Source organism: Onychomys torridus, chromosome 8, assembly GCF_903995425.1.
Source record: "Onychomys torridus chromosome 8, mOncTor1.1, whole genome shotgun sequence".
In the NCBI taxonomy this organism is placed as follows: Eukaryota; Metazoa; Chordata; class Mammalia; order Rodentia; family Cricetidae; genus Onychomys; species Onychomys torridus.
In genome coordinates, this window is record NC_050450.1 from 106,349,315 (window position 1) to 106,376,882 (window position 27,568).

Below are 27,568 nucleotides of genomic sequence, written 5' to 3' on the forward strand. Positions count from 1 at the left end.
AGCGTGGAACTTTCTGATGGGGCCTCTGGGTGCAAGGTGAGTAAGGGAAGCATTAGAAAGACAGAACCCAGGGGGCTAGGTCCTGTTTTCCAGATATGTAAGGCCTAGCCAGATTGCCTGGGGCAGGGGTAATGACACAGGGGACAGAGGTGGCCCAAATGGAAGTGAGGGAGGCAGGGATGAACTGGACAGTGCCTGAGGACGTCTGGGCCACACGCATCCTCTACACTTCTATGTGTGAGCCTGGGCAGAGGTCTCAGAGCCACTGAGCACTGGGCTGGGTTGGGGGTGTCAGAATCCCTTCAGTGCTACAGTTCTAGCCCCCCCCCTTTAGTGGTCATCCCTTCTGCTTCAGACCTTGGGGGGGGGGGGGGGAAGCCCGGCTCTGGACCCCGAAGCCACACTGAGGAACCAACAAGGAGGAAAGGGGCAGAAATGGGGTGTCTGGGGGCCCCTCCCAACTCTGCTCAGTGCTAGCCTTTGGTGAGCTGACACCATGCCACACCACTTCCGCTTCTATTCAACAAGGCTGGCAGCAGCTGAGGCTGCTGCTGGGAGGGCCCTCTTTGTCAGGGACGGGCAGGGCTGCCATAGCCCTGGAGACCACCTGGCCTCACAGGTTTTCTGGAGCCCCCTGTGTGTGGATGGGGACAGGCCTCTTCCAGGAGGAAAGAATGGAAGAAGGTCAGGAGGTGGAGACCTCAGAGGGAGCTTTAAGCCTCTACTGGCCAGGGCGACAGGTGCTAGGCTCAGGAGAAAGCTGATGGTTGGGAGGTCGGGCTCAGGGCAGTCCCTCCTCCAGTCGGAGGCCCCTGTTGGGCTTTTGTAGGATGGGCAGCAGCCACCAGGCTGGTGGGGGGGCCAGGGGTGGGGCATGCTGTCCAGGACCTCCCTGCCCTGCAGCGCCGCACACTTATCTGAGCACCTCAATTTTCCGTCCCTCTACGATCGTCCCATTCAGCTTCTCCCGGGCTCGGTCAGCATCTGAGCTAGTTTCAAAAGTTACAAACCCAAAACCCTGTGAGCAGAGGAGGACAGACAGGAGAAGACAGGATGAGAAAAGGGAAGGAGAGGAGGGGGGAGGGGAGAGGGAGGGAGAGAGAGGGGGCAAGTCAGGTGAGTGAAGGAGAGCCCCCAGTGTCAGAAGTCTGTCTCGGTGCCAGCACTAGGAGACGGTCCCAGGCAAGAGCAGGGCCTGAGCCCAGCCTGAGCCCACCATGCCTGACCCGTCCCAGGGGGGCAGGTCAAAGAGATGCTAACCTGGCCAGGGGCCAAGCCCGCCACGTAACCCCACCTTGGGCTGAGACTTGGCTCCATGGGGAACAGCACCCCCACCTTTGCTCTGGGAGCCCAGGGTGTGTGTGGGTCTTCCTGGAGAGGGAGCAGAGCTTTTCTTGGATGGGTGCCCTCCTGATCTAGTCTCTGCAGCCCCTCCCACAAGCCTCCAGGGTTGTGAGTGGTTGGGTGGGCTTGGGGACCCAGGCCCAGGGCTGGGGGCAGTGGGGCTCTGGGGTGCAAGCAGGAGGTCCAGGCAGCTTGAAGGAGGAGAAGCAGCCTGGCAGCAACAACAGACAGCTGGGGGGCGGGGGGCAGAAGAGCAGGGAGTACAAGCACCCGTGTGGCTCAGGGGTCCTCGGGCGGGCGGGCGGGCGGGCGAGCGGGCGGGCGCGAAGCTCTCCAGGAAGGAAACGCACATTTCACACGTTAGCCTGGCGGGCCCTACAGCTGGCGCGCAGTAATGGTGGCGGCCTCTGTGCGGCACCCACCTTGGAGCCCCGCTCGTTAAAAATGATCTCCACGTCTAAAATTTTCCCGAATTGCTGCAGAGACAGAGAGAGGAGGGGCGGAAGACAGGGGAGAGGGGTTACGACAGCAGCGGCCTTACCCATTCACTCCCAAGATGCCACCAGGCTCAGGGAAAGAAGACCCCAGGGGCGCCCTCCCCTTCTTCCTCTGGAGGCCTTTGTCTTCCTTAAGGAACATGTGTTGTAGCACCAGGGTCCCCCTGGGCCACGGCCACAGCAGGGATGGAATGCCCAAGGTATTAGTGCCATCCTTAATCTTCGGAGAGGCCTTTGCCTGAATGGGCTTGTGGAGAGGGGGAGGGTCATGCGCTGGGGCCAGGAAATGGCAGTTGAGGTGCCAGATCAGGACCCTTGATTAGGATAAGGGACCTTCAGGCCCCTCTGAAGTGGGGTAGAGGGTGAGAGCTGGCAAGTGGGAGGTGTTATAGTGAAGGACCAGGGACCAGGGTAGGGGCACAGATCCTTATACTGGTGACTCCTGGTACCCAGTACTGTTTGCCCCCGTGCTGTGGAAAAGGCTTGTGTGTTGGAACCCACGTCTCCTGTCGGTACAGGATACATTGCTCTGGCTCTGGCTGATCCCTTCCAGCCCCATAGCTAGCCTGGAGTCTCCATGGTCAACCTCATCTCCCTCAGTGGTCTATGAGACCTGTGGCCCACATCTCCACATGACACCAGCGAGGGCCTTAGCCCAGTCTTCTGAGCTAGCAACTGACGGGGGCTCTTCTCACCCTGCATATTCCTGACACTGAGCAAGAGTGCCCAGAGGGCCAGGGGCCAGGTTGTTATAGGGCCCTGTGTGCAGGTTCTGAGAAGAGGGGAACCTTTACCTCATTCTATATGGACCCAGAAACATGACACTTGGCTTCTACTTGTCTGTTAGGACCCCTATGAGTAGGTGCGGGGTGAGGGCCCTGGTAAATGATTGTCTACAGTGTCAGCTGCTTAATGCAAGGGGCCTAGGCTCAGAGAGGTTCAGAGTCCCCCGAAACTCTGGTCATAAGGACTCAGTAACCTCATCATCTGATGGTTCTGAATCATGCCTGTCCCACAGATCTAGTGAGACCCACCCCAAGATCGGGAGTGCAATTCTAGGGTCACATTAGTGCTGCTCAGAGGCCCCCTGCACTGCCCTACGCATCCCAGCTGTGTAAGAAAGGCTGAGCAGAGGGTAGAGGCTCAGGGCCAAGCTGCTAGTTGTGTGGTAGAAAGGGAGTGGATGCTGGGCAGAAAGAGAGAGAAGTTGAGGCAAGGGTGGAGGCAGAAAGAAGGAAGAGAGGCACACTACACGTCCTTTGGAGCCAGGGCAAGCCCGGGAGCTCAGGAAGCTGTCTCCTATTTTCCAGTCTTCTTCTCCAAGGCAGCTCCACCACCCATAGACACCAGCACTTGTCTTGGAGCCCAGATCCAAGGGTAGTCTGGCATGGGGTTTTGAGGGTACCACCTTCTCTGGAGCCCAGCAACGCAAAATCTAGGACCACACCCAGGGGACCTGGGAAGGGCACCGCTTGGTTCCAATACATTATATTTGCAAGTCTTCCCTCCCCTGGGGAGCCAGGACACAAGCCTGGAAGAGGAGAACCTTGTTGTCCCTAAACACACAGGAGAGGCTGCAGAGGCCAGGCTGTCCCCCCAAGTACCTTCTCCTGGGGAGCACAAATCTGCCTTACGGTAGGCTGCTGGGGCACAGGGCTTTATGGGAGTGGTGGACAGATACCTGGCAGAGAACCAGATGATCACAAGAAGCTTAAGAGGCAGCCCTTACCAAACTCCTACCCTAAGCCTGGGTACCCCCTCTTGTGCTCTGCCAACAATCGAGGGGAGAGCTGGCTGGAATCAGATAAGAACACAAGGACCCTACCTCTTCCTGGCACAGATTCTCTGCAATGGTGGGGTGGAGACAGAGAAGCAGGGGGGTACATACTCACCCCGAACATTTGCCGCAGGTCGGGGTCCCTGAACCGGAAGGGGATGTTGGAGACATGTAGTCGTTTGGGCTGCTGCTTCTCCGTGGGGTCAGAAGGGTGGAGCTGCTGGCTGTCCGTCTGTGCTGCCTCATCTGCTTGCTGCGGAGAGAAGACTAGGTTGTAGGCGGCCCTGTGAGCCCATCCTCTCTCCATCCCAACCTTTTCCACCCCTGGGCCAGTGATCCTTAAGAGAACTCTGGTAGACAATTCTCAACCGTTCTCACCTTTACTGTCCTGGTGAGCCTGTGAGACTACATCTCTCCTGTCAGAGCAGGCTCAGGCCTCCTTGGCCAGGTCTGCTCTGAGCTCCCTCAACACGACCCTCTCTACTGGCTTCTACCCTCAGTGGCTTCTTAGTCCAATATTACTGCTACTCTCAAAGAAGTTCTGGGAGTGAGGGCCCTTAGGGTATTAGAATCGGATTGGTTTTACGACTGGCTGCCTGGGTACAGTTATCTGCAAGGTGTTGCTCTGTCATGCCAGGGACTCCCAAGGCTCCTTCCGACCGTGGCCATGCTGCTTCACCCAACCCCTGGGGGCCGCCCTCATTGTTAGGGCCAGTTTCAGACAGTCTGTCCTCATTTAGACTAACCGCTGGCTGGCAGAAAACTTGAAAGGTTCGGGTTTTAAGCCCACCACCCTACAGCCTGTGGAGGAGAACTGGGAGCCCAGAGGAAGCATGTCTGAGGCTCAGCCCGTGTGGACGTCTTCAGTGAGGTTAGCCTTCAGCCTGACTTACTCTCAGCTTCCTTTGCAGCAGCAAGGACAGACTGGCCAGCACTTCCTCAGCACTGACTGGTGAGTGGGTATCTGGACCAAGATGGCGGAATCCATCTCCTGGATGCCCAGGCTTGAGGTCCTCATGTTCACAGCCGGGTCATGCATTGGTCAGTCTACCTAGTTCTTCACTCATCCCCAAGGCCTTAGTGCCCAGGATAGGAGCTCTGAGGTGGCATCCACCGACCCTGGGGTTCCTTTTACTACCTTTTACTACTGCTCGTCCGTCCCCGTCTCTCCCCCCCCCCCCCCCCCCCCCCCCCCCCCGTGGGACTGGGCTCAGCTACATGGCAATACCAGGCTAAGAACACACCACTGGAAGAATCACTCTCTTCCAATCCCAATGCCCTCTAGCCCCTATTGTTTTGAGGGATCACTTCCAAAATACATCCACTGAACTCAGACTTTCTGGGGCATGGGTGGAGGTACTGGATGGTACAGAGGTAAGTGTTAGTCACTGTGGTTCCCATTGTGGCCCAAGGAGCAGAGGCAGCTAATGGGAGAGCCACAGCGCTCCTTTCCCATGGGATTCCAGGAAGTGCTGGTGTTCTCAGGCTATTTCAGGGTAGACTCTATTCCAGGAATGCTGATAGCATGGGTTTCCTGGAGGTGGACAGTCAGGAGGGCTGTGCCCAAGGCTGCTGTGCCTGGGTCTGTGCTGTAGCTGAAAAAGATGGAGCCCGGATGGACAGTCTCCCCCAGACCCACCCTGTCTAAGAGGCAGGGGTGGGCCTCTGGGCTCCACTTGGAGTGGCTCCCTGGCCTTCCCTCTCTCCTTCTTTGAGAGGCAAACTGTTCCCTTATGTTTCCATGTTCAGCCAGGCTTCAGGCAGCAAGTGCCCTAGATGACCAGAGCAGAAGGCCCAGGTGATGGCTCCCAGAGGCCAGGTACCAGCTGGGGTGGCATGGGAGGCCTGTGGGGCTGCAGAATTTACATCCAAACGCCCTGCGGATGCAGCTCTGCCTTGCAACACTGGGAGGTTAATACACAGTGTAGCTATGGGCGTGGGAGCCCCCGTTCCCTCTCCCTACTCATGTGGACAGCCCCATGTCTATCTCAGCAAACTGGCCGCCTGTGTCCCACCAATTTTGGTGAATGTATGTCTTTGGGCCCCATGTTGGAGCTGTAGGTATGGCACCCCTACCCCAGTGCCTGTGAGAGGCAGTGGTAGCGAGAAGTCTCAGCCTTGGCAAGCCGGGAAGCTATTGCTTAGGGCTTGCTAACTCTACGCAGAAGCGCAGTGAGGGTGCTGCGCTTGGGCAGGAAGACAGAGGAAGAAGGAACAGTGGACAGGAAGGTGCACATCTGCTCTGTTCTGCACCAGGCGTCTCTGCAGAGCTGACTGGCTCTCCAGGGTGCACTGGGGCTCCTGGGGGAGTCTCACTCTTTGCTGCTGTCCTTGCTCTCAGTGCTGGTGCAGAAAGTGAATGCTGGCTAGACCCCGAAGGGACAACTGGACCCCCGGACAAAGGCAAAACTGCCCAGGCAGCCTGGGTGTTTTGAGGCATGAACTCCACACTCTGTTCATGGCAGGTGTGGTTCCCCTTTTCCCCGTGGAAGCTACGTAGCAGGCAGCTGCAGGTGTCTACTAATTAAGTCATCTTCATCTTGGATTGGAGGAATCCAGCCTCCTTTGGGGTCTGCAATGCTAGTTTCTGACCAGCAGAGGGAAGCAGTGAGCACTCCCAGGTGGCCGCTTTACCTCTGGAATCCCTTTCTCAGCTTTGGGGGGTGGGGGAAGCCCAAGACTGCACTACTGAAGGCCGGGGTCGGGGCCCCTTTGTTTTCCCCATCCTACTCATGGTGTACAGAGGCAGGTAAATGGGCTCAGCGCCTATAAAATGGTAAGGTGTGTAGAGAAACCTGTTAGTGTGACTGCATACCTCTGGTCCTGAGAAGGGGCAAGGCCTTCCTACCATTTACCACAGTGGTGTAGGTGGCCTAGCTGACCCTTCCTTCTGAGAAGTGGGTCTGCATGCTTTCCCTCCCTCCCTCCCCCTCCTTCCCTTCCCTTCCAGTCTTGGCTTGCAGTCCTCAGATGCAGAGAAGAAACAGCCACCACAGCCCCTAACATCTCCCAGGATGCTGGTAGCCTTGCTTTGGTGACTTTCCAGTATTGTATCATGGTCTGGTCATCAGGGCCCCTTCTGCTTTCCCATCTTGGCCCATTCAAGGCTGGGTGCCAGCTCCTGGGGCTAAGGCAAAGTCAAGAAGGTTGACTCTGTTGCTTGGGTCTGTCAAGCTGTGCACAGAGGAATGAGAAGTCGCCTGGGAAGGATGAGCAGAGGGGTTCTAGGAGGGCCTTGGGCAGCCGAAGGACCTGGCCACCCCATTACTGGTCCGGAGCTGAGCTTGGCTAATGTGGCATAAACTAAACAGGCCGTTGGAATTCCACTCTGCAGCCTCTCTCTATTCCTCCTGCTCCCTCAGGGAATCTGAGAGATGACCCAGCCACTCTGGTGGACAGCTAGTGGGCTTGAGAGGAGGGCTCTCTGCGTGTGGCCTGAGGTGTCTTTCTTCTGTGAATGTTTTCCTGAACCCCAGACTCTGTGCTTCTGCTTGGATGTTGGATGACACGTCTTGCCTCTGCTGGCTGACCACACATCTGCAGCATTCACAGCTAAGTGACGGCACTGACTGGTCCCCGTTAGGCTGGTGAGCTGTCCCACTGGTGGCCTGGCTCAGGGGCTCATACCTTTTAACCTTCTTTCCTTTTCAACCCATGTAATCGGGCAGCCAAGGAGCCAGGGACCCGAGGCTTCAGCTCCCGATGGAAGAAGCCTCATTATCCCCCACACCCAGCAACAACTACTGCCTGCCCTGTCCTGGTGTTTCCCAGGTGTATACCAGTCTTTCCAAGAGCTCCTGTCGAGTTTAAGGACTGGGTGTGAGCCTTCTGGGCTTCCAACCCTGGCACTCATGTGACCTTGAGTGAATGAATGAGGGCTTGGCGTGGGGTTCCTCCACCTGTGAGCTGGACCCTCTGTATGCTCTAGAGCTCACTGTAGCCCTATTGATGATGATGACACTCAACACTTTGTGTTGCCTATGGCAGGTGGACCTGGATGGTAAGAGCTGTGAGACCCTGAATCCATGTGGAGCAGCTCAGGGCTCTCTAGCCTTCATGCCAGGATCACAGGTGGGTTTTTCAGAAGGGATCCAGGTAATGGGACCCAGAATAGGGTCTCCTGTGTGGCAATGAACAGTTCTCTCAGGAATGACCATAGGTGAAAGTCACTGGGGTTAAGGGCAAAACTGTTAAAATGGGCCTAAGGATTTCTGAGGACCCTGGTTGCCGAAGCTGTTGGGAGTAACAGATGGTTGATGGACTGCATCCCTCAGGGTCAGCCATCCCTCTGTTACTCAGGGTCTTTGGGCATCTTGTCTGGGAGTGGGTTGTCAGAAGAGTCTGAGCTGGCAGTAACAGGGGTCCCCAATTCTGAGCTGGGAATGCTCCTAAGTGGCAGACCTGGATACATCAGGTTCAGGCCCTGTCCCAAAACAAAGAAAGCCTTTCTGAGCCCAGGTTCAGCATACATGTCTCTGAGGGAACAGGGGACAAGAGGAGGCAGGTATACCAGCTGCCGGGCTACCTACTCCCTCCTGTATCATCCTTGGCTTGGGGCAGGATTGGCCCTTTAGAGCTGACTCAGTGGTCGCTACCAGTGAGGTGTGAATGTGGACCAATGATCCTCATCAGCAGAAGGAAATCTCTTGGGAGAGAGGGGCACCTATTGTGTGTGTCCGTGAGGTACGTGGGATGATGGTGCACACACATCCTGGGAGTAGGGTGGAGGTGGAGAAGGCACTAGGGAACTTGGTGGTCGTGTCCTGGGAACTCAAGGGAGGTCCTGAGCCAGGTGGGAGAATCCAGGTCTAGACTCCAGCTGAGTGCAACTTGCCTGCCGTCCTGGTAACCCTCGATCCCAGTCTCAGGCTGCTTAGGGAAATAGCTCAGAGAAGGCCAGAGTGAGTGCAGAGTCCTCCAAATGTCCACATGATCGGGTGGCGGCACTGGACCTGGCCAGCAGAGGCTGGCTTTGCTACGTGTCAGGCAGGCCCTCTGAGGGGGGCTAAGCAGCTCCTGGGTTCTTAGGATAAGCACACCTGTCCTCCACTAAGCTCCCTCCCAAGGTGAGTAGCTCTGCTCGCAAGAGTGTTCCAAGGCCAGAGAGCAAGGCCCTCAGGCACCGGTGGTTTTTCGGAGGGGGGCATCACTCAGTGTCCTCAATGTCTTCTTGTTAGGCTAGTACCTTCTACCTTCCCAGGTCAGAGCGGCAACTTTGCCCTCATGGTGACCCTGACACCCTTATAGGACCCGAAAACTCCAGCCAGAAAGCAGAGTCCAGGGTGTGTGTCCCTCGGGGCTCTGATATTCTCTGGCATAGGCATTTCCCTCGGGAAACATGTGGGTACCAAGTCTCAAAACTCAGCTTGCTCTGGGTGCTCTCAGCAGCTAGCCCTCTCCCCATCCACCAGCCCCAGCTTCCTGACATCTCTGCCTTTGACTAGAAGAACCCAGAGGACAGGGCTGGTCACACCCTCTCTGCACCGCAGAACTGCCTCGGAGCCTGGCACTCATCCTGTGTGATGCAGGGCAGAGAAGTTGACTCAGATCCTGGTAGCTGTGTCTGTCTGGTAGCCTCGGGGTGTCCAGAGGCCTCAGTGCTGGCTTCTGTTGTTGAATTATAAAGCTGCCTGTCCTCTCCTTATGTCATCTGCAATACAGACCTGCTTTCGACCAAGAGAAGCCCCATGGCTCACAAGAGACTCCCCCCCACCCCGCTGTTTGTCAGGGGGGATTGTCTGCTAACTATCAGAGGAGAACTGGGCCACATAGCTGTAACTTATCTATGGTGAACCTCTTTAACTCTGGGGTCACCTGTCTATCTATCATGAGCATGTACAGGCTATGTGTGGACCTGATGACTTGGAGTCAGACCTCCAATTCTACAATCCAAGGGTTTGGTCTTTTCAGTCTGGAACCCACAGCTGGAAGAATCTTGGTGGCTGGGAGAGGGGGGTCAGATGTCCTGCACTGGATTGGGGCTTCTGCTGGCTTCAGAGTAGACCCAGGCAGGTAGTGCTGGCGTAGGAAGGAAAAGCACTGGCTGGGCACGCAGCAAGGTCAGGTGCAGCCCAGGTACAGGTGGGTCGGGCAGGGGGATGGTGGAGGAGGCCCCTGACCATGCATAGGGGGCAGTGTTTGGGTCTGTACAGCATCTGTGGAGCCAGGCTGGATGTGGTGGTAAGGAAGCACAGCTGGAAGCCCCTGGGGAGACGCCAGGGTGGTGCCACTCTGCCTGGGGAGAGCAGAGAGAGCTGGCCTCCTGCCCAGGCCCTGCCAGCCAGCAGCCGGCTGCTGGGATGGAGCCAGCAGGGATGGGTGGATGAACCCAAAGCCCCGGAGCAAGGAGGGGAAGGCCCACAGGAACGTAATGGGAAGAGCCAGAGAGGCCTGAGCAACTGTAGCAGCAGCCAGGGCCTGGGAGAGGGCTTCAGGACAGAGCCTGGGAGAGGGCTTCAGGACAGAGCCCACCCAGGCGGCTCTGTTTTCCCACTCCTTTCTCCATGAGGAAATCTGAGAAGTGCAGCGCTCAGCACTTTCGCCTCCGAGCTGCATTACAACCGCGTAATTGAAGCTATCTGATTGGAGGGCAGCCAAGCAGGTAGATTACAAGTGATTAGAAATGATAGGGGGCCTGCAACCTGAGACAGCTCCATGGCTGCCCACCGTTCACTGCCCACCCTTGCTTTCTTCTGAGACCCTGGGCAGCCCAAGCCTCTGGCCCCTACTTCCCCTTGACAGCACATCTGCAGCCATCACCACCACACTTCCCATCTCTCACACGAGGTGAGAGTCTGCCTGGAGTGGGAGACAAGGCTTGGGGTGAGTGAGGTCACTACCCCACTCTGTGGTTCCTTGGTGGCACTTGCTCACTGCAGGGAACCTTGGTGTCAGATGTGGAGTTCCTGAAGTCTGGGGCTGGAGGCAGGCTCACTGGGGTGGGGATCTCTGGGGCAGATGCCCAACAATGAAGTCCAGCCCTCCTTACGTATCCAGAGGCCCTTTCTAGAAAGTTCTACCCAGCCAGCATGTACTGGGGACACTCTGCTCCACAGTTCTGGGCTGGCCAGTGTGGGAAGGGTCTCCTACCGGCACTGTCTGGGTCCCAGCGATGGGCTGTGTGCTGGCCTCGGTGCCTGGCTGCTCAGGGTGCGTCTGTGCTGGTGTGTAGAGGGTCATGCCGTGCTCTGGGGGGACTGGGGTCTGGCCGGAGTAGTCCTGTGTAGGGTGTGGCGGAGGCGGGGCATATTCAGCTGGGATTCCATTCTGAGGTGGAGGAGGGTACTGGGCAGGGGGGTAGGGCTGGGCCATCGCTTCAGGCGGAGCCGTGGCGTCCTGATTGCCCTGTAGGTAGAGATAGAAAAGCCCGGGTTAGAATCTTTTGAAGCCTGTGAGGGATGTTGCCTTTCAATTCAGTCTCTGTAAGTTCCACACACTACTTCCCATGGCATCTCCCAGGTCCTCAGGATGGGGACCCCTAGAAGAGCTGCAGGAGGTGCCAGGCTAGAGGTACTGGCACAAGGCACTCCTGGCTGTGACCACTTATACTTGTTGGACGTGACCACACAACTTCAGAATTCTGTTTTCCCACCTCAATTTTAAAACCAATCATCTTCTATCAAGACCACTCCAGACTCATGTGTTACTATAGGAATCAACACACATTGATCTTCACACTCTTCGCCTGGTGTCCCCGAACAATAGTGACCACTGAAAACCAGCATTCAGGGAGCACCCCCTTCCTTCCCCTGCCACCAAGCCTTGCTTTCCCACTACAAGGGGAGGCTTCCTCGTTCACCTTGATGAACAGGAGCAGATCACACCCCTTCAGTGACAGGCATCACCACGACAGGATGATTGCTATAGCCGGAAGGTCTCTGAGAGCTCACTAAGATTCTTTCCTGCCCCCTTGAAAGCCTGCAGCCCAGAGAAGTGATGAACACCCCCTCAGTGCTGTCCCCCAACCCCAGCAGCTCCTCCCTCCCCCCACAGTAACACTCAAAGCTGGTGCCTGGGTCCTCAGTGTCAGCATCACCATGGAGCCTGCTAGCTGAGGCCCAGGTCTGGGCCCCACCCCATGCCTCTTGGGCACTTGTGAGGAAAACTCATTACAAGCAGATAAGCAGCTCAGCGAGGAGCCCTTCCTTCAACCCGAGGCTTCTGTCCTGCAGAGCCAGGTGCAGGCAAAGCTGGAGAGGGAGGAGACTGGTTTACCCTGTGCTCTGCTGCAGGACATAGTCCGCGCATCGTCCCCTCTGGGCCGGCAATGCCTGCCTCACTCTTCTTCATGTGGCCACAGAGGTCCATCACCTGAGAGGACAGGTCGTGTCTCCCATTGGAGCAGACCCCCAAGGACACATCAGCAAGAATTCATGTCCTTGCTGAGTGACTCGGATAAGGTGTGGAATGGGGAAGACAGAGGCTGCCTCCTCCCACCCATGCCTGTCCAACACGGACTCCCCTGTGGCCCACAATATGAGACACTTCATTTAGTGAGAACAGACTTAGGGGTGGGCATAAGGTGGAGGGGAGGTACTGGTGGGCTTGAAGGATTCTCTCTCATGTTTCCTTCTGCGTCTGGCCGACCCCTTTGCCAGTTGCATGACTGACCTCTCAGCCTGGCTGTGTCCATCTCAGCCTTGGGGTAGCGGCAGGCAAAGCTTCAGCCAGTAGGGCTCTCTCCAGTACCCCATAGCTGACCCCACGTGCCTTAATGTCCCATCCTCACTGACAAGAGAGCCTCGCACACACTGGGCCTTGTCCACACACATCACTAGGCTTCCCTTTACTCTCCAAGTAGCGGGTTTTTTTTTTTTTTTTTTTTTTTTTTGTTTTTTTTGCATCTGGGGTGTACCAGGCCCGGGCTGGGGCTGGGTTACTTTGGGAAGTAAGGATAGGCCTACTTCACCAGGCTTGCTGAAGGCCGCAGCAGTTCCAGATGCTTGATTCACTGCGATGGTGCTCAAGGGGCCTGGCCATCACACAGCCACAGCAAATGTGAAGCATCTACACGGCCCGGCACCAACCCTGTCTGTCTGGTCACTCACTAGCTATGAGTGTTAGTCTTGCTCTGCTCCCTAAAGCACCCAGGGCCAGCCACCCTGGAGCAGATTCACCAAGTCGACAGTCTCAGGTACCCGAGTCCTCCTCTTCCCTCCTTTACTTCTCTGTCCTTTCCTCCCACTCTCTGTCCCCAGCAATGCTGCTTGGTGCCTTCGCTGTCTATGCAGCTCAAAACTGGGGCCTCAGGCCGCCTCCTCTTCTCCCCACCCCCACCCTCTCGCTTTCACACCTGGACACAGCAAATCCCCTTGCTGGAGATTCCCAACTCATTGCTCCATAGTCTAGGAATCATGTGACCCACTGTTCACAGACATGCTGGCGTTCAAAATGGGCAAGCGGCTCTCGGATGGGGGTGTTTGTTGGAGGTCTGGGGAGAGATGGGAATGCCGTGCAGGGGTGGAGAGCATCTGGCACTCAGCATGGCCAAGGGGGAATGGCAGGATAGAACAGGAGGCCTAAGGGTGTAGAAGGGGAGGGGGGGGGGGGAGGGGCCTGTCAGCGGCCTGGCGGACGCCAGGGAGATCAATTCCCCTGTAAATATTTGATGAGAACCTTCACTAACTGATATGGTTGGCCTCACAGCTCCTTTCTCTACTCCTCCCGGGTGGCTTTGGCTGTGAGTCACTTCAGCTTCCTGGGGTGGGGCCCTGACTTGGGCATCTTTTTAAAGCCCTTGAGTGATGTAGCTGGGTCTGAGGGCCACTTGGGACCACAGCCATCCTCAGCACGAGGAGGTGGAAATGTACAAGAGGGAGGCATCACCCGGTTACACCCATTTACTCTGCATCCCCTGGTCCCAGGTACCACGGTGACTGAGACCTTACGCTCAGAGGTGACCAGAGCCACCTGGTGGCTTGGGGCTTCAGGGTGTCATCACTGCATCTCCCAGGACCCTGAACTCTGTCACTGCCCTTCCTCATTGTCCTCCCAGGACAGGGTGCAGTTCTCCATGGAGGGCAGTGGCCTGTCGTCTCCACCTCCACCTGCTCAGCTGCAAAGTGTGGAAACAACCATCTACCATGTGTGTGGATTAGATGAGGCCATGTGCGTACGTCTACATGCTTACCGGAATTCCACTCGACTCCCATGGCTGTACAATTTGGTTTCCTGGTAATTCCCCATTGGACCTTCCATCCTGGGACACACATCCCTCTCCCTTTGCTTGATAACTCAGCATTCAGCGTGAACCCCAGGGTTCAGGTCACAGTGACATCTCTACTGGTCTACACTCCACAGCCCCCCACAACTCCAATTCTGTCTTCATGAACCCAGAATCTAACCACTTAGACCAAGTCAGGGCTTCCACTCTGCCTTGTCCCTCCAGACTTCCTGCTTCTGTTCCAGCCCCTACTTGTCCATTCCCCATGGAGTGAAACCCCAAGTCCTCACAGCATCTCAAATTCCTGCTCATAGTCTTTGCCCCATGTATCTATCCTCTGGGTTGTTTTGTTCAGATGCAAACATCCCTGCATCTAGCTCCTGGCTCAGGTCACTCGCTCTTCCCTCAGACCCCTGGGGTGCTCTCATGTTCTCAGTAATGAATTCTTAGGGAGGCCTTTGTAAGTCAGGTCCCTGGCTCGACACTCACCATTCCTTGACCCACATTCTCCTCAGTCTGGGAGATTCACCCATTTGTTTATCATCTAGGGTCACTGTCTGTCCCATACCCCGTAGGATGTGGTCTCAGGGGAACAGGCACCATGTCTGCCTTGTTGCCCTAACTCTCCAGTGTCACAGCTCCATGTGCCATGTAGGTAAACGGTGACAAAGAGGTGTCAGTGAGGAAAGAACAGATTTAAGTGGAAGAAAAGGAGTGTCTGTGTAGACACTGACTTATCTTTGTGAAATGCTTGGAGTTCTTGCCCAGAAGATGGCCCCAGGTGTCACCTTCCTCTAATGGTCAGGAAGCCCTAGCTTAGGACCATGAAGCTTGCCCAGCACCTTTGGGACTCAGGATTTTGGAGGACTTCATTGGAAGCCTCCACTCCCACTTTGTAGCACCAGCCCAGGATCCTCACTGTCTCCCCCGTGACAGACACCACAGCTGCCATGTTTACAGAAGGGTCAAAGTGCACAGAGTGGGGACTGTGCCAGAGATCTGTCCCCTGCATGGTTTCTGAAGACTGGGTGGGGGGCTGGGAGGATTTGTAGGTGGACTAGGGCAGCCTGTGGAGGTCAGCTGGAGCTGGATGGACTCAACTCATTCCAGCAAGCCGGGAACATCTCAAACAGCTCCAAGTGAGCAAGCTCACCTCACTGGCTGGAAACTGGCTACATGACAGAAGCCCCCAGAGCTGGGGCTGTGCGAGGAGAAAGGGTATCCCAGGTCAGGCATTCATCAGCACATTTGGAAGAGCTCCCTCAGCTCACACTGCAGGCACATCCCAATGCTGACCTGGGGCTTGATGTTGGGGCAGATAAATGATACCAACTATGGTGTCTACAACACGTGGACTGATGTTGTAATTTTTAATTTTAAAAATTTATTATTGTGTGTACACATGAAGTGGATGGGGCGTGCACACCACAGCATGCATATGGAGTATGTCAGTTCTCTCCTTCCACCTTTATGTGGATTCTGGAAGGGAACTCAGGCTTTTCTGACTAGGGCCTTTACTCTCTGAGCCTTCTCGTCCACCCTCTATGTTTTGAAATGATTCCATTCCAGCAGTATTTGTGGGAATCCTCCTTGAAGGTGGGGGGGCTGAGATGAGTCTGTGTCCTTGAGGGTTCTCTGGTCCAGGGGTATGCTGTTCCAGACAGTACCATGAAAGCTAGATGGTGGGGGTCTCCAGGGAGCCTCTGTCCATCCCTGAAGGGCTCAGGGTGATGCACAGAGGGCTGGGACTGGCTTGGGTGTGGGAAGAAGGCAGGGGTTGGCATACAAGTATCTTGTATCTGCCTCACCAGACCCTGTCCATCCTTTCCTGCCTTGAGCTCTGAAAGACAGGTGCACCTCGTCCTCCGGCTTCTAGGTGGTTGAGGTGGTGGGGCAGTCAGTCTGGGTGGGACACTTTCTCCCTGGCCTCCTCTCATGGAAGTCCTTCTCTGAGTCTCCCTCTTTCATTGCTAGGTCCTCTAGCTGCCAGTCCCAGGCCCCTGCACTGTCCCTGATGGTCCTTTTACGTGTCCCCAGGCTCACCAGGAGTGGGTGGGCTACCTGCACCTCTTGGGTCCTAGTGACACAATGGAATGAAAGGGTCCCTTTGCTCTGGGATGGGAAGGCCTTGTTGCTAACTGCCAATCCCAGCAGCTTGACCTGGGCACTTGCATTTGGATGGCCATGCCTTTGAATCTGGACCCCAAGCACTGGCCCATCACCTCCATAGCTGGATGGGCCTTTTTTTGTCCCTCACTGTGGAATGGGAAGGGACCATAAGGTCCCTTCATCTGCAGGGTTTGTGGCTAAGGAAGCCTGTGGTCTATGTGTGCATTGCTGGCCCGGCTTCCCCAGCCTGTGTCCTGCAGTCTGCATGTAGGGTGCCAGGCAAGGGAAGGTGCTCAGGGTGCGTGCTGATGGAGCAGACAGAAAGTTGGAGGGCTGACAGCAGTTGGAGCAGCTCCCCAGACAGCTGGCCACTTGCCCTCTGCAGCCCTGCTGGCTCTCTCTGCTCTCAGGCCCTCCAGGACAATTAAGATAATTGCTCTCGGATTCCTCACCCCTGGAGAGAGGGTGCTGCCCGCCCAAGGTCCACTGGCCATGCTGTTGGTGGGGGGTGGGCACCGGGCCATTTCTCTCCACCACCCCTGGGCAAAGCCTGCTCTAGGCAACAGTGAAAAAGGCGGGCGGCACCGGGGAGCCACAGCCTCATCACCAAATTGCTACGAGGGTCACTGTCCTGTGTTACTTAAGATCCGATCCCCACTGCATGTCTGTGCCTGCAAAAGCATGGACCCTCATGGCCACCTACTACTCATTTAATCCCCATGGAGGCTTGAAGGAGTGGATACCGGGGGCAGAGGCATGTGGTCAGGAGCATGAGACTTCCCAGTCCCAGCCCCCACCCCACTATATTGGCCATGGGAATGGGGTCATGCATATTTGGAGGGCTCATGAGAAGAGGGGCTTGGAGCTGGGTCCTACCACAAGAGGAACTAGCGTGGGATGGTGAGATGTCAGCCTTCCAAACCCCAGAAAGAGGCGAGGGCAGAGCAGGCCTCGTGCAGGGCAGGTGCTGCGGCTGCAGGGTGACGGTTGTCGAAAGGCAGAACTGGAGGTGCCTGCTCTGAACTTCGCTGACCTACCCCAGCCTTTAACAATTCAGGGTCTGTGAGGTAGGCGGCTGCCTGTGGGGCTAACCTCCAGCAAGCGGGTGGTCTGGGTTCTAGTCACTGGTTCCCGTGACTCCTTCGGGTGTTATGGTGGTTGGCTGGTTTGGAATGACCTAGGAGACACCCCAGGCACGTCTGTGAGGGTGTTTCCAGGGATATTTCACTGAGGAAGGAAGACCCATGCTGAATGTGGGCGACGCCATTCCTTAGGCTGGTGTCCTGAACTGAGTGAACAGGAGAAAGGGGGCTGGGCAACATGCATCCTTCTCCACTTCCCGATGGCAGACACAATGTGTCCAACCACCTCAAGCTCCTGCCACCATGCCTTCCCATGATGCACTCACTAGGCCCTCAAACTGTGCCCAAAATAAACCTTTCCATCCCAAGGCTGATTTTTCTTTTCACAGTAATAAGAAAATTAATTAATACCAATGACAGCTTTCTGCTCTCCCTAGCATGGAAGCAGGGATGATCCTGCCCCAGGCCCCACCCAAAGGGGGCATTCATGTGGGGCTGGGCCCATCTCTCTGGACACCATTTGTGCACCATTGTCTCTGAGCAAATTAAATACTACTTCAGTTCCCAAACCTTCAGATAGAAGGTGACAATAAGAGACCCAGCCCAGCCTGTCACTACCAGTGAGGAGGTTCCTTTTGCCACACCACTCATATAGCCGAAATCTTTTCCCCAGAAACTTCTGGCATACATCTAGGTCTACACATAGATCACGGATTTGTCCTCTGTAGATCGACCCTATGATGAGCAGAAGAATCTATCTAGCACAACATTACCTGGCTTAGCTGTTCTTTGCATAGACCCAGGAGTTGAATATCGCCCCCTAGCGCTCAGGTGAAGAATTGCAGGTAAATGGAACCTGACAGCCAGGCATCTGGTCCAGATCTCTGAATCCACACCTAGCATCTCCAGAATGTGGTGGTAGTGCCTACTCTGGGGCACTGTCTCTTGCTCTGGGCTGAGAGTCACATCTTTTCTTGATGCCCACCTGTAGAAGGGGAAGCTCAGAGGTGCAGTCCATGTGTGCTCAATGGTCCTGGTTAAGAGCAGATGTAGGCCTTTAGGGGCTACTGAAGGTGATGTGACAAGGAACAAGAAAACAGATGCCTAGAGAGGTCAAGGAGCAGAAGCATGTGGTAGGGTAAGGCAGAAGCCAGAAAATCTTAGGGGTGACATTCCTATCTTCTTTTTTCCTTCAAATGGCACATTATAGGACAGCACAATTTTAGGGGCAAAGAAAAGGTTATCTAAGAGGTATGGATATGCTGATGTCCGGGGAAGACACCTGGCAGCCATGGGCACCATCCCCGGTGAGCCTATGTCAGAGTCTGCCTGTGTCCCTGCTGCCACACTGCTGGGTTGCCATGGCTCCAGAGAAGGCATCCTATTGTGATCACAGGGCTCCAGGCAGGATCGGCAGAGTAAGCCTGCTGCCAGGGGACTCGCGTCCCCAGATCCCAGGATCTTTGAGCAGAGCAGGGGCTGAGCTCATGGGTCTGTTTCCTCACAAGTGTTGCAGCACTGTTGTCCTGTACCAACCAGACAGCAAGTGGTGGTGCAACACCGCTCTCCACATTCCACTTGGTGCTAGGCCCCTGGAGCCTGGAGGACAGCAGTAAGCTGAGGTTTGTTCTCAGGCAGAGGTCACCTGGGCATATGCCAACAAACATGAAGAATGCACCACCCCACTGGGGGACCAATAACCTCTCTTCTGGGGCAGAGGGTGGAGGTGGTGGTGGCTGCCCTTAGCACTGGGACCTCCTGTGTGGCCCCATGACAGCAGGATGCTCCTGCATCAGCACCAAATATCCCTTTGGTGACTCACACAAAGGTCCCCTGAGGGACAGGTGGGGATGCTGTTTTCCTCTGGGTGTGGAAATGAGCATCCACAGGATGCTGGGGGAACTGAAGAGGCCTGCAGTGGGTGCCAGGGCTCAACTTGGTCTCCAGCTGGAGGTGGCTGGTAGAAGGGGAGGTGGGAGGCCTAAGAGGCCACAGCCTGCTCTCTCTCCCAGGCTCTTGCATTCTGCCTCAGTTGCTTCCTTAGCACAGAAGCAAGCTACCTTCACGGCTCACAGTCTGTGCTGGTTAGTTTTGGTCAACTTGACACTAACTAGAGTCACTTGGGAAGACGGAACCTCAACGAAGGGTGGTCTGGCTGATCTATGGGAATGTATGTGAGGTACCACCTTTTTCTCTCTTTAAATTTGCATTTTCTGAATTTGCTAGTTGATGTAGGAGGGTCCAGCCTACCTTGGGTGGCACCAAACCTGGGGAGGTGATCCTGGATTGTACAAGAAAGCAGACGGGGGAAGCCAGGAGGAACAAGCCAGTGAGCAGTGTTCCTCCTTGGCTCTGCTTCAGTTCCTGCTTCCAGGTTCCTGTTTAAGTTCCTGCCTTGACTTCCCTCTGTGATCAACCATAACCTGTATGCCGAAGCAAACTAGAACATGGATCTTGATTCCATGTTCCCAGGCTCCGGCAGCACTAGATGGAAGAGGTTCCCATGGAGAGGAGGCCATCCTGGGTGGCCAAGAGAGCCAAGAGGACACAGAGGTAGGTTAGATCAGTGAGTCCTGGAGAGTGGGGACAGGGGGAGACACCTGCTCCTCCCTTCCATTCAGCTCTCCCCAGATGCCCCTTTCTAGAGTAAACAAGCCATCAGGACCTACATAGACCTCCTCTTCTGGTCTGCAGAAGGCACCCCAACGATCTGAGTGCACAGATGTCCTGTAGGCCACCATGCCAAGGTGAAGAAGTACAAGCATCGGCAATGTTTAGGTTCAAGGTACTGAGACTAAAGCTTCAAAGAACAACAGGTCCCATGCAAGGGCCTGGTGGGGGATCCTTTTCAGCTCGAGCCTTTAGAATGTTCTAGAACCTCAACTGTTGAGGATGGAACTCTGGAACAGGAGACCCTGAGTTCAAGGGCTTGTGCACCCACCCCACTGAGGCATATAGCAGGTGCTCAGGACAGGCTGATGGTGACCAGAGACTGTGGTGGCAGCCATTGGTTGAGTAAGAACTCAGGGGTTTCAGCACTGAGTCAGGTTATAATAACATGGATGCCTTTAAACACAGAACAGTCCCTTGAGTTAGCATTTTCCATATTAGTATAGACACTCTGAGTAGGCAGAGTACTTGCCCAAAATACACACATCCAATATATGGTCAACCTAGGATTTTAAACCAGGCCTGCTTGATTCTGACACCTGACTCTACTTGATAGGTATGGACCACTGTTCAAATATGAATAAGAGGGTGTATCCTCTGTGTCCTCAGGTTTCTGCTCTGTGGATGTCCTGGCCCAGAATCACTAGGGTTGTATGTATCAGGAAGGCAGTGGGGTGCTGGGAAACATTTAAGATGAACTTGGGGGATGTCACTGTGCCATAAGGTCTGCCCATTTCCCTGGTGTGAATGCTTTGGTATGACAACTTCACGCTGCCAGTATGAAGTCACTCAAGGTGCAGCTGGGGACAGATGCCCAATAGCAGCTTGTTCTGGGACTCTAGCACTCTAGGAGTTGAGGAGGACCAGTCTCAGGGGCTTTAGCAGACCCCTTCACTCAGCAGGAGTGCTGGGAAGCCAGGGATTGAGTGGTAACAATGGGAGGCCTGGGTGCTGGCATACAAGAAGGCTCCAGGGCTGGGGCAGGAATCTTCCAGGTCATGTGTTCTCCCTTCCTTTCCAGTCTACCCTGTCCCAACAGCCCACTTAGTATTAATTAGGGGTGCGAGACCCACTGTCACACCACATATTACTCTGTCAATGGCTCATTCATATCTCATCTTCTCCATGAAGGCTTCAGAGCTCATGTTGACTATGTCCCAGAGGACCTCAGTGCAATGAAGGTCTTCCTTTGTCTCTGGAACCTAGAGGACTTTGGGGATGACCTAGGCAGAGCCTCACACAGTGGCCAGGCCTTGGAGCCCATTGTCACTCAGCAGATTAATTTGCCACTTGCTGTCAGCAGGGAGAACTGGAGGCTCCTGCTATCTTCACTCTGCTAGACCCTACTTCTGACTCTTCTCCTTTCTTTCTGCTTCACAACTTCTTGGTTTCCTAGGAGACCCCAGGGATCTCACAGTGTTGTGGAGGTCAGTGGGTGGGTGATGGGCTGAGTTACTCACTGGGTGGGTGATGGGCCTTCTGCAAACTCAAGACTATGTTTGGAGCCTGCTCAGCAGGTCTCAGGGATGTCCAGCTTCACACGGGGCCCACGCACACTTGTCTCCTGACCCAGTTCCCTGCAGCATGCTGAGCATTCCACCTCAGCCCAAGCTTGGCATGGGTTGGGTGGTCCCTCTAGCTCTGGTCTCTTTGCTGCAGCAGGACCTCTGTACCTTGGCTAGTTTCCTTGTCTGCACTGTGACACAGACCTGAGGTCACATCAGGATGTGTCCAAATGGGCAGAGCACCTGCGAGGCAGCAAGTTCTACATGTACCACCTGTCTCATGGTCCTGTGTGCACAGTGTGTTCCATGTGCACACCCCATGGGCCTAGGTGCACTGCATGTTGTATGGGCTCCATGTGATTATGAGTCCCATGGATGGTGTGTGCACTGCATGTTCTGAGGGCTGTGTGTTCTGCATGCTTGGTGTGTTCCACAGGTTCAGTGTGCACCAGGTTTCATGTGTATCTCATTTTCTCTGGGATGAATGAATGTGCAGCCCATGTGTCCTGGACTCTGTACACACTGCATCTATCACAGCTCCATGTGTCCTGTGTGCTTCCTGGGCTAAGTATGCATCGCCTGTCTCATGGGCTGCATGTACCCTGCATGTTCCACAGGCACTGGGCACAGGAGGTCTGCACTCTGGGAAACGCCCTGTTTACATTGTTATCAGCTGCATCTCCACTCACGTGTTTGACCAAAAGCACAGGGATGAGTGTGACCTGAGTCTCATCTTCAGCAGAGACTTCAGGGTCTTCCCACCACCCACAGTCACCTCAGCACCTACTGGTCTTCACATTCACTGGGCTGTAAATCCAGAGTGCTCCTGACCAAACTGACATCTCTCAGCCTCGCCCCGACACCCCACAGACCTGCTTTCTCTTCTAACTGTATTTCACTCTAATTGTTTCTCTTCATAATCTCACGGATTTTATTCTGCGACTTAAGGCCATTTTTCAGAGAGAGCTGGTGTGCTTCAGCAGGTGCCAAGGGGGTTCGAGGAACAAGACACTGTGGGAGCTGCTGGCTCTGTTGGAGCCCTTTCCCAGCTACTGACAGATGCCTGGGATAGAGGCTAGCCCCAGATGAATCCTACCCCAATACCGACAGCCTCTCAGCCCAGCCCCTTTCTGCTTGGGGCTGGCATAGATCTCAGCTGAAAAGCCCCAGGCCAAGGGAAGGATTTTCGCACGATTAGGCGGTAATTCCTTCCAAGCTCATGGCATACCAATCATACGGAACCAAGCGCCATAAATCCCCTCTCCCCCAGCCTCACTGTCTTGCCTGGGGAAATGAGCCAGGAGCCAGAGCCATCTCACTGATGGCTCTGGGAAGGCAGTGGCTAGGGCATGCAAAGACAGGCTTTACCCTTGACTGCCAACCAAGCCGATGGGGATGAACTGTGCCCCTCCTCTGGGGCTCTGTAGGGCGTGAGGCCACTGGGCTGGGTTGAGCATTGCGCCTGGGTGGGATCTCAGTGGCACAGATGGTGGGTGAACAAGCACTATGCTTGGAGTCAGCTAGGGAACCCAGCGAACCGGGCCAGTCTCTACCCCGGTAAGGAGACACCTATATCCTTCTCCTGCAAGTCTCTCAGCGGTACTGAGTCTGACCTACAGCTCACTCAGTGTGCACACCTACGGGTACTGCCACGAGGAATGGGTGCCAGACACTGGGCAGCTTCTCCCTGGGTACAGGCAAGGCCATGGTCAGCAGGTAATGGTGTCTATGGCTGGTCTGGCAGACAAAACTACCATCCACGCCAGAGCAAGTGGACACAAAATCTGGAGTGGGGATTAGGGCTGGAGCCTCTCTTCCTGTCCCCTAAGAGAACACTGGAAGCAGGTGGCTGCCCACTCATCTCCCCACTGGCTTTCCCTTTGGTAGCTAAAAGACTCTCAGGAGGGCTGACAAGAAGGAAGAAGAGGAGCTACGAGCTATATAAGGAAGGTCACAGCGTTGGTTAGAGAGCACTCCTGACTCCAAGACCTAAGAGAGGTCCTGGAAGAGCCGACCCCTTTCTCAGGCACGGCCCTCTTCACTATGGTGTACTAGAGTGCTGGTCCCACAGAAGCTCTGTGCCCTGGTCCCACTAACTTCCTAAGATTGCCCAATTCACAGAGAGGTTCAGTGATGCTCCAGGGTGGAGGGGGGTTCCACACCTGGCCTGAGTCACACAGCCATATGGTGAAGTGGCCACGGTTAGTGCCTAGGACTCAAAGGCTATGTCACACACACAGGGCTCTTTTCCCTTCAGGGAGGCTGACTGACCTTCACATGGGTCAGGACATGACAGAAGCCAAGGGAAGCTGAGCCCCTGCCCATGCTCACAGTGAAGAGGGCCAAGGTTCAGAGATACCTGTGGACTGTCAAGGCCTGGGGCTGGGGAGAAGGGAGCCAGAGGAATGTGCAGACATGTTGGAGGTGGAAAGGTGAAAACCCAGAGGGAAGGTATTCCCAGCCTAGCCCACCAGTTCCCTGGTCACATCACGGCAGATGATCTCACAGATTGTCCTGGCCCCCAGCTGCACTTCAGCTCATTCCACCAAGAACGGTTTGCTGAAGCCCACCCTGGGACAGCAAACAGTGCCTTCCAGTGTCCCGCCCACCCTGTCACAGTGAAGAGTGCCATCCAGCATCCTGCCTACCCCATCCCAGCCTCCCAGAGTCATGTTCTAACAGCCTGCAGAGATTCTCTGCTGAAGCGCCAGGCCTCGCCCAATCCTCCCTGACATTCTGGAGGCCACCCAGCACCTCCTCTAGGGAGCCCTCCAAGCTCTCCCTCCCCACTGTCATCTCCATGGTGCATATTATTTTCCTTTGCTCAAGGCTTGCCGGGAAGGTGCAAACAAATGTGAACACTGGCAGACTGACCAGGGAACGCCAAGCCTGACTCAGGGTGGGGGTGACAAAAGCCAAAGCTCCCTCCCTGGAGAGGTAAATTAGAGGACAAAGTGAGGAGCGTCAGGTGAGAGGGCACAGAGAACCACTCAGTCCCTGGATCATGTTCTCCCAAGGTCCCTTGGCAGCTTGCTCAACACCCCAGGACGAGCCCTCTTCCAAGCACAGAGGCACCTTACAGTTGTTCCCTGCACATCCATTAGGGAAGATTAGCATTATTAATTACCTGTGGTCTTCATTTAGCAAATGGAACAGGATATTAAGCATGGTGCTCAGGACATGATGTTGGCCAGTGGGATGGAGGCGGTAAGGGGTACCAGCAGGAAGCTGGGCAAGCAGGACCTACCTAGGAAGCAGCCCACAGTCTGTACAGCAGCCCTGGGTCCCTCTCAAATGCCCTCGGGCTCCCCGCATCCCCCTTCTAGCTACAGTGAGCCCCGAAGGACACCAAAACAACAATTTGCAAAATGTGATTAGGAAGGGACATTTCCTAGCAATGGAAATCATGTAACTCATCTCACAGACACCCACCCGCTAGATTCTGGTTTGAGAAGTTAGGGTCTATTTGATAACACCCCTGAGGGCGGCTCTTCTTGCCTAGGATGCACAGGGGTTGGGGAGAGGGGTGGCGTCTCTGGGAGGGGAAGAGGGCACTTATGCGCTTCAGTAAGTCATTGCCTTTTATCCACACAACTGTGACTGGCACTGCTGGGACAGAGGGGGTTCTCCCTTCTGTGATGAGTTCAGATTCTGATCTCCAAAATGTAGCCTGAAGATCAGTGGCACCCTCTTGACAAGAGCTCCCAGAAATGCAGATGTGCTGAGCTTGACCCACCCACTTGGACAGACCCATGACTGCAGAACTGCTGCTGTGCTCACAAGCCGCATGTGCCCAAGGGAGGGCCAGGACTCAGGGTCCCTGACCCAGCGGAGGCCACCCTGGTGCTGAGATGACACTGTGAGGCAGGGAGGAACTTCCATGAGGGGCTGAAGTGGAGAAGGGAGACACTTTGGCCTCAGCCTGAGGAAGCATCTCTGAACAGATGATGGTGGCCATGGATAGATGCTGTCATTTCCAGAGCAGAGGGTAGCCTCCACCAAGGCTCAGAGAAATGCAGGGCCTGTTTTTGAGTCCAATGGGCAGTCGCTGGCACCCCCACTATCAGATAGGGCTTGTGGGTGACTGACAGGAGGCTGACCCTGACTAATCCTGTGGACAATGAGGGTCTGGATGGGAAAATGCATCACAGGTGAGCGGCCTTGTCCAGCACTTGGATCCTTGGAGCCGAACTGATTCCTTCCCCAGCCTGTGCCACACACACCTTCAGTTCATGTCAGCTGGGGACACTGAGGCAGCATGTGGGCACAGAAGTGTGCAGCTTGGGACTGAGTGAGGTAAGGGTGGTGGTGGGACCTGTGAGGAAGAAGCCATGGCCATTCTAGGGTGGAGCTTCCAGTAGATGTCTGGGCAAAAGGCTTTCTCTAGGTACTATCCAAGGTAGGAGGGACCTGGGGGGAATGCCAGGGTCACGGTCCCTTCTCAAATCTGTACTGGTGCTCTCTAGGGCTGTCCCCCGCCAGTGTCCTTAGTTGTTAGGCAATTATCCTCACACACCTATCTCTGCTCCTACTCTTTTATACCCAATGCTCCTGCTCTCCTCCCATGACCATGGCAGAAGCCAGGATAGATAGATGGAGATGCTGGGGCTGGAGGTATGCAGGGCTGGAGGCAGGATGGTGTCACAGCCTGCTCAGAGTTGGCAGCTTTGGGACAGGGACAGGCTTCTGTTACTGGTGTCAAACTCAAGACCCCAAGTCTCTCTGCAGTTTGGGGCCCTTTTGCCCCTGCTTTGAATGGCTACCAGCCAGAAGTGGAGGCTGCATCTGCCTCCTGCAAACCCAGATGGGTTAGGATAAGTAGCTTGCTCCCTGGGATCTGCCTGCTGCGGGGTTTTGCTGCCCCACAGCCAAGATTGAGTCTTAGCTCATCTTGCTCTCTTCAGCGTGGGCCTGGCAGTCCCTGCAGCATCTGGACAGTCGGTACTGCCGCTCTCCACTGCTCCCTGTGGACTTCTGCAGCTGAGAGCAGTCCAGGCACAGTAGGAGTGTCACAGGGTCATCACATCCCAGACTGAGAGCTGACTAGAACCTGGATTGCAGAGTTAAGATTGGGAACCAGTGTGACAGCTTGGGCTGGCATGGGCAATAACTGGTACATGAGAAGGCAGAGGCCAGGGTCTGGTGAAGGCAGGAAGAGGCCAAGAAGACACAATCCCCACTAGGTCAGGGTGGGACTACCTGTGCTGAGGACGTGGTGCTATTTTACAAGTTGACCTTGCCAGGCACTCAAGACCTGATCCATCTTGTCTAAGCTCTGCTCACAGGGGGCAGACTTGCCAGGTAAAGGGGGGTGAGAAGGTTCCAGAAAAGCACTGGGACCCTGCCATGCCTCCCAGGGGGGAAGTGCTCTAATCCAGGGACCCCACAGATGCTGTGAGGGTAGCACCCTATGTCTGCAACCTCAAAGAGTCCCCAAGCAGGCAGGTGGATCAGGGACCCAGGGGAGCTGGGATCTAGCTACATCAGCTCTCATCTAGACCTGCTCTGTCCCTGTGAATTGGGCCAGTGATTCCCAGGAGGCAGGAGACAGCTGCCTCAGGGTAGGCCTGGGCCATCGCAGCCTGGAGCCAAGTGGATGATCCTCCGCATGGGCACAGTCTGAGTCTGCAATGCCCCTTTGCCTCCATGTGTTGAGGGCTTGGGTGCCAGCACACGGAGCTAAGGTAGTGGAAAGTGAGGCCTAGTGAAGGGAAGTGAGGACACTGGAGACAAGGCATGGGGGTGGCAGAGGGCTTCTTCCCTCTCTTTGCTACTCAGATGCCACAAGGTGAGCAGCTCTACCCTGACACCTGCTCCCTACCATAATGTCCTGCCTCATTCTAGACTCCCAAAACTACCTCAGAAGCCATGAGCCAAAATAAACATTTACCCATTAGAGTTGTTTGTCACAGTGACAGAAAGCTGATGAACACACACACTGATAAACAAGGTCCTTCCCTAGAGACTCAGGGTTGGCCACTCAGCCATGCACTTCCAAGCTCTGCACCAACAGACTTCCCTGGTGTAACAGGGACCCAGGGCCTCACTCTGGTCGCCAGTGTGCCTGTGTTCTGCTCTGAATCCCAATGAGGGCCTACACAAGGCTCCGAGTTAGACATACACTTGGCCTCACCACACTGCACACTCCCCCCCACCCACACACATGCATAACTGCATCATTTGGGTGCACACATGCCTCCTTGTCTGAACACACTTCAGTGCCACACCCCATCTTCCCACCAGGCATACCTGCCCTTTGCCTGCCCACTACCCCAGCAACTTCTAGGGCCCAAGAGGCCCAGGCATCTCCTTCCTTCCTAGACAAGCCACAGGCGCCTGGGCCCCCAGCACCAGAGGCATGGAGGAAGGTGACAGTTCCTTTCCTGTAGGCGCCTGGATCATGAAGAGGCGAGTGTGGATCT

General features: G+C 55.3%; 1 protein-coding gene across 3 annotated transcripts in view; it reads right to left on the minus strand.

The window, feature by feature from the left end:
- Positions 1–27,568, minus strand: part of Rbfox3 (RNA binding fox-1 homolog 3) — a 119,429-nt gene that overhangs the window by 12,190 nt on the left and 79,671 nt on the right. For all 3 annotated transcript variants that reach the window (XM_036195575.1, XM_036195576.1, XM_036195574.1), the window contains exons 2-5: positions 10,708–10,962; positions 3,734–3,871; positions 1,767–1,820; positions 926–1,018 (exon numbers count right to left, since the gene is read on the minus strand). In XM_036195575.1, coding sequence (XP_036051468.1) covers positions 926–1,018; positions 1,767–1,820; positions 3,734–3,871; positions 10,708–10,929 — 507 coding nt within the window. In that variant the 5' untranslated portion in view covers positions 10,930–10,962. The remainder of the gene's footprint in view (positions 1–925; positions 1,019–1,766; positions 1,821–3,733; positions 3,872–10,707; positions 10,963–27,568) is intronic.